Consider the following 6,368-nt stretch of genomic DNA (forward strand, 5'->3'; position numbering starts at 1 on the left):
AATCCTCGTTAAAATCATCGATTCGTCGTTCTTTGTTCTTTTTAAAACGATTCGTTACACGCAAACAAGTTGTCGTTAGCGGCAACGGACAATCGAAGGTTCTAGAACTGTGCGAGAATGCACCGCGCGGAAAGATTCGAGTGAGAGAACGGCACAAGGTGATGTGATGCACGACAGTGAAGAGAACTCCGTTTCGTTTAATTTAACAAAAGAATTTTCTTTAATATAATCAGTTACAGAGTCAAAAAATATAATTAATTAAAATTAGATTAACAAACTTCAAATGCGGTCACCCTTTCCAAAATTGTATTTGGAATCGCGGTGATGGAAAATCTCGGCGATTTTCTCGGAAAGAGTCGTTTTATCGCGTTTTTACTAAGCGGTTAGCACGGCGATTTTACGAAGCGGTATAGCGAGACTATGATTCTAAGAACTCGAAGAACTTTTAGAAATAAAAACTCTGAGCAGTCTAAGAATTCTACGCGGTGTAGACGGTATAAGCGGTGTAGACTATTTCCGCAATCTGCGCAATCTGCTTTTAGAACCGGCGAGATCGAAGCATTTATTACTTCCGGTCCGGGCTTTCTTCTTGGGAGAAATCCAATTAAATTTTGCCACAATCGTAATTATCACGTGGCATTGGTTGTACAAAATTGATTGGCGCTTTCGATTCTTGTCTAGCGAGTTTTGGGGGCCCGCCGTTGGTCCCCCCTTGAGGGTGGGGGTTGGGTTTTGGCCATAGCGACAAACCCCCGGAAAACCGGGGGGGGCCCGCCCACCAAAAGGAAGGGGGGGCCCTTGGTTCGCCCCGGGGGGCCGGGGGGGCGGGTTTTGGCCTTTCCCCGGGGTTTTGCGCCGAGCCTGGGGAAGCTGCTGGGTTGGGGGCCCCCCTTTTGGGCCATACTTTTCCAGGGGGAGGCATGTTTTAACCCAGTGGAGCTGACCGGTTTTCGGACCACAGGATCACGGGTTTTTTCGCGGTTTTTTTGGGACAGAGCGCTTGTGCCGACCCCGTTGAAAAAAAAGGGGCCCCAGGTTCGGTCGCGGGGGAAAAACCTTTTGATCGGCGGCCCCCCTTGTTTGGGGTCAACAAAATTTTTTGGTTGTTTGCGGTGAAGGAGGTACACCCGGGGCGGAAACCCCTTTTTTTTGGACGGCCGCAAAGCCCCCGTTCGGTTAACTCGGGCCGGGCCGACCACGGCCCCACTCGTTTTTTAACCCCGGGGAAGGTTTTCCCCCGGCCGTTTCCCTTTCCGGGGAATTTTTTTGACGGCGGTGTTTTCCCCCACTCTAGGGCTGTACCCAGGCCGATGAAATAAAATTTTAGTTGGAAGGTTTTACTGGGGGCCGCCATCCGAGGGTCGAAGGTGGGGGCCCCCGAAAAAGATTTTTTGGAAACGGAAAAGGTGCGAGGAGGGACGGGGGAAGGCTTTTCCCCCTCTATTGGGATCCAAAAGCGAAAAACCCAGCGTGGGGGTTCTCAGGTCCCACGACCGCGGCCTTAACAGTACTGGGGGGAAAAGGGTCGCAAAAGAAGTTTGACTTTTGGGGGCCCCTTTCGGGGGGGGAAACCCCCCGCCATGGGGGGGGTTTTTGCGTAGCTCGACTTGGAGCGCGTAGGTCGTTTTTCGGGCTTTTTTACATATCGTCGCCTAGCAGGGGTCGTAAAACCTCGCCCTCGGGGGAAAAGGGGGTTTCCCCGTCATCGGCGAGCTACGAGTGCAATTTTGGGGAAAAAAGGGCGCGAAGCGGACCGAGTGACGTTTTTTTAAGTAACCCGCGTACAGGTCAAAACGCGGGTCCCACAGGAGATGAGTCTATGGTGGGGGGAAACCAAAAATTTGCCAAAAACATCTTCTCGAGTGGGGGACTAGCGCGTTCGGTGCCATCCCCCACCGCAAAAACGTTCGCGAGGGGGGGCGCAGTTACCCCAACAAAAGATGCGTTTGGCGACCCCCAGACCCTTTACGTGCGTCCGGGGGACGACTGAGTTACCCCGGGGGGGGGCCCCGAAGGCACCCTGGGGGAAGGTAGCCCCCGCTTCGGGAATTCGGGGTTTGGGGGCCCAATTTTTGGCCCTTGGTCCTCGTTCCTTCGGAAGGCCGGAGAGAGGGCCAAAAAGGCGCTCTCTCGCACTCCTCCATGGGCCCAAAATTTTGCGCAGGTCTTCGCGTCTCAACTAGCGTCGTCGGCGGAGATGCAAAGGTAGTCGCACTATGTATCTTCCTTCGGCAGTGCGTTGGTGCTGCAGCGCGAAGATGTCCTCGCATTGCTGCTCCTTTGGCGTGAGAGCGACGGGAGCGGGCACTTCTCGCTCCTGCTCCCAGAAGCGGTGCACAAGGTCGGCCAACTCGTGATCTGCTGTGCACTGAAGCGAGTGGCGTTGTGCTGAGTTGTTTACTCGGTCGCAACCTCCCGATAAGATCCAGCCGAGCAGCGTCTTTTGAGCGATAGGCGCTTGGGGGCCTCCCTTGCGGAGACCATCCTGGAGAATGATTGAGCATACTTCCGCTCCAAAAAGCAACTCAATAGCGTCGTTTGCTGTGTAGTCGGGATCAGCCAGTTGGAGCCCCTTTAGATGTGGCCACTCAGTTCTGATCCTTGCGTGAGAGCCTTGATAAAGCGACAGACGTGGCAGAACAAAGGCTCCGACGGTGAAGTCGGTCCCTGTTGTTAATGAGGTCACCTTGAGTGTCACCTTTTCCCTGCTGGGCCCGGAGCTTTTGCCGCTGATGCCGATGACCTCGATTGAGGATCGAGAGCGTGGCAAGCGTAGGCGTTGGACCAGAGCCTCGGAAATTAGAGAAATTTCCGAACCTTGATCGATGAGCACGCGTGTGGTGTGCTGATTGCCGTGACGATCAGCGATGGAAACTCGCGCCGTTGCGAGCAAAATGGCCTTGTGGTTGTTGTCGCGTCGCACCGCAGACAGTGAGCTGACTTCTTGAGGTTTCGGTGAAGCGTATGCGTCGTGTAACATGGAGTGGTGACGAGACTTGCACGTAGCACACGTCTTCGTCGAATGGCACTTCGCGAAAGCATGAGAGCCGAGACAGTTAAAGCACAGCCTGTGAGTTTCGGCGACGGCCTTGCGGTCGGCCGCGGATTTCTTCTTGAATTCTTCACACGCCATCACGTGGTGCTTACTCTTGCATAGAACGCATTGAGAAGACTCGGTGTGTTTCTTGACGTGATGCGACTTGGCGGATCGCGACGGGTTGTCGGAGACCTTGAGCGATTGTGGTTTGGCGGCTGTGAGAGTAAGTGCTCGTTGGTTTATGAAGTTCATTAGCTCTTTAAGAGTGGGCATGTCGCTCGAGGCGCGTGAGAGTGACTCCCACTCCAGGCGAGTTTTTGGATCGAAGAGCTCGACGGCAAGATGAGTTAGTAGATCGAAGCCATGAGAGTTGATAGGCCTATCAATGTTCTCCTGGCCGTTGACTACCCTGGTCAAGGCGTTGAAGACGCGGTTGAGCTCCTCCGCACTTTCGCTCTTCATCTTAGCCACGGCGGTAAACTTGGAGAAATTGGAGCGAGATAACTCTCTCTTATTTTCATACCGCTCGTTTAGCAGCTCCCATGCGCGTGGATAGTTGTCTTCGGTCATCGCTAATGGTTGAATCAGTTCCTTGGCAGGACCCTCCAGACAAGTTTTCAGGTAATGAAATTTTTCGATTGCTGAGATTGATGAATTGGTTCCGACAATAGATTGGAAGAGGTCTCGGAATGTAGGCCAGTCTTCGAATGCGCCAGAGAAAGAACTAATCTTGAGGCGAGGCAGCGACGGTTTTCCGGAAGACACATTACTTTCTGTTTTGGAAACTGAACTCGGTTCCTTCGCCATGAGTTTCGTCCGGTACTCGTCCAGCAGACTTTGCTGCTGCACGTACGTGATTTCGGCGGAATCGGCAAATTGAGACGTATTGTACTCACTCTGATCGAAGGCTTCCTTGTAATGTGCTCGAATAAGCTCGTGGTGCCTTTCAAATTTCGTCCACAGCTGGTCGAGAAGCGTCGAGCGGATTTCGACAGCGCGGAGGGTGATGTTGGCCGTCCCCATTTTCTTTAAATTGGTCACTGACCTGGCCATGCGACTATGGATATCACTCTGGGCGGTCAGCAAGGCGGTTATTTCGTCACTCATGATTTCACCTGCGAATTCTTCTTTCTCTGATTTTCTTGATAATGCGCGCACTGGACGCGATACACTCGACACTGCGGATGCCGGCTAGAATCCGGCTCGAAGGACCAGAAAATGTGCGAGAATGCACCGCGCGGAAAGATTCGAGTGAGAGAACGGCACAAGGTGATGTGATGCACGACAGTGAAGAGAACTCCGTTTCGTTTAATTTAACAAAAGAATTTTCTTTAATATAATCAGTTACAGAGTCAAAAAATATAATTAATTAAAATTAGATTAACAAACTTCAAATGCGGTCACCCTTTCCAAAATTGTATTTGGAATCGCGGTGATGGAAAATCTCGGCGATTTTCTCGGAAAGAGTCGTTTTATCGCGTTTTTACTAAGCGGTTAGCACGGCGATTTTACGAAGCGGTATAGCGAGACTATGATTCTAAGAACTCGAAGAACTTTTAGAAATAAAAACTCTGAGCAGTCTAAGAATTCTACGCGGTGTAGACGGTATAAGCGGTGTAGACTATTTCCGCAATCTGCGCAATCTGCTTTTAGAACCGGCGAGATCGAAGCATTTATTACTTCCGGTCCGGGCTTTCTTCTTGGGAGAAATCCAATTAAATTTTGCCACAATCGTAATTATCACGTGGCATTGGTTGTACAAAATTGATTGGCGCTTTCGATTCTTTTCTAGCGACGTTCAACGTAACAGTCATGCGCGACAGAAAATCCGTACGCGGGATTGGTGACAGCGCGTGACGTATTCGTCGGAGCGCGGCGCTCGCGTGCGCGAATCGAATTGTTCTAGAACTTTCGATGGTCCGTTGCCGGTGCCTGTTTGCGTGTACCGAATTGTTTTGAAAGACTACAGAACAATGAATCTCTGACTTTGATGAGGCTCAAAGTCAGGCTCGAGATGAAATCACGAGCTCGCCTTGTGCGTGCGTTCAATAACAATTACTGTCGGTCGACCGAAGGAATTCTTACCTTTTTTTTGAATTACCGATCTCAAACAAGAACAATTCAATTCGCGCACGCGAGCGCCGCGCTCCGACGAATACGTCACGCGCTGTCACCAATCCCACGCACGGATTTTCTGTCGCGCATGACTGTTACGTTGAACGTCGTTAGAAAAGAATCCAAAGCGCCAATCAAGTTTGTACACCTAATGCCACGTAATAATTACGATTGTGGCAAGTTTTTATTGGATTTCTTCCAAGAAGAAAGCCCAGACCGAAAGTAATAAATGATTCGATCTCGCCGTCCCTTAGGGCAGATTGCTTAGATAATTTACATCACTTACACCGTTTACACCGTTTAGAGTTCTTAGAGTCAGAATCTCGCTTCGTAAAATCGCCGTGCTAACCGTTTAGTGAAATCGCGATAAAACGAATCTTTCGAGAAGTGCCGAGAAAATCGCCGAGATTTTCCATTACCGCAATACCAAAATATCATTTGGTAAAGGTGACCGCATTCAATATTCTGTTAATCTAATATTTAATTAATTATATTTTTTGACTCTGTAACTGATCATATTAAAGAAAATTCTTTTGTTAAATTACAAAGAAACGGAGTTCTCTTTACTGTCGCGTATCATATCAACCTTGTGCCGTTTTCTCACTCTAACCTTTCCGCGCGGTGCGCTCTCGCACATTTTCTGGTCCTTCGAGCCGGATTTGAAATAGCGAGAAAGACAGTTAGACAAACGCCGCATCACTCTAAAATTTCACGTCATCGCTCTCTCTTTGATTCGCTCTCGCACAGACATCCATCTACAGCAATGGATTGAAATGTGATTTCAACTCAATTAGTGTCCAGCTCATTATGGCAGAACTACATGACCAACTCAGGATATTCTATGACAACAATATTATTGTAAACAATATAAAAACGTACAGACATTTCGACCCTTATCGAGTTATTCTCAATGTTAAAAAATAAATTTAAATGTTACCGGTAATTATGCAAGATGTTCAATATATAAAAAACGAATGTGTACTCGCATGTTAGAAATAATAATTATAGCATAATACGGTCTAGATTCAATCGACTTCTCATCAGAACTTGTTATTAATCTATTCCAGAAGTCACATAATCATAATATCTTCCTCTCAAATTTACAATAGGTTGATCCAGTGAAAATTAATGTAAAAATGCATACACCCTTCATATCCTTTTTTCAATTATAAATATAAAATTACCTAATAATATTAATTGTCATTGAAGATACTAA

The 6,368-nt window shown here is 48.6% G+C and overlaps 1 protein-coding gene across 1 annotated transcript; it reads right to left on the reverse strand.

The window, feature by feature from the left end:
- Positions 1 to 2,179: 2,179 nt before the first annotated feature.
- Positions 2,180 to 4,144, reverse strand: LOC147908468 (uncharacterized). Its single transcript, XM_087409424.1, has one exon. The coding sequence runs from the start codon at positions 4,142 to 4,144 to the stop codon at positions 2,180 to 2,182; it is 1,965 nt and encodes a 654-aa protein (XP_087265550.1).
- Positions 4,145 to 6,368: the final 2,224 nt, after the last annotated feature.

The sequence above is a fragment of the Acromyrmex echinatior genome, chromosome 9 (genome assembly GCF_024713525.1).
Source record: "Acromyrmex echinatior isolate Ae372 chromosome 9, ASM2471352v2, whole genome shotgun sequence".
NCBI lineage: Eukaryota > Metazoa > Arthropoda > Insecta > Hymenoptera > Formicidae > Acromyrmex > Acromyrmex echinatior.

What these genes read in the sequence shown, in the direction of transcription:
- LOC147908468 (XM_087409424.1), bottom strand. Translation starts at nt 4,144, where the DNA reads ATGAGTGACGAAATAACCGCCTTGCTGACCGCCCAGAGTGATATCCAT.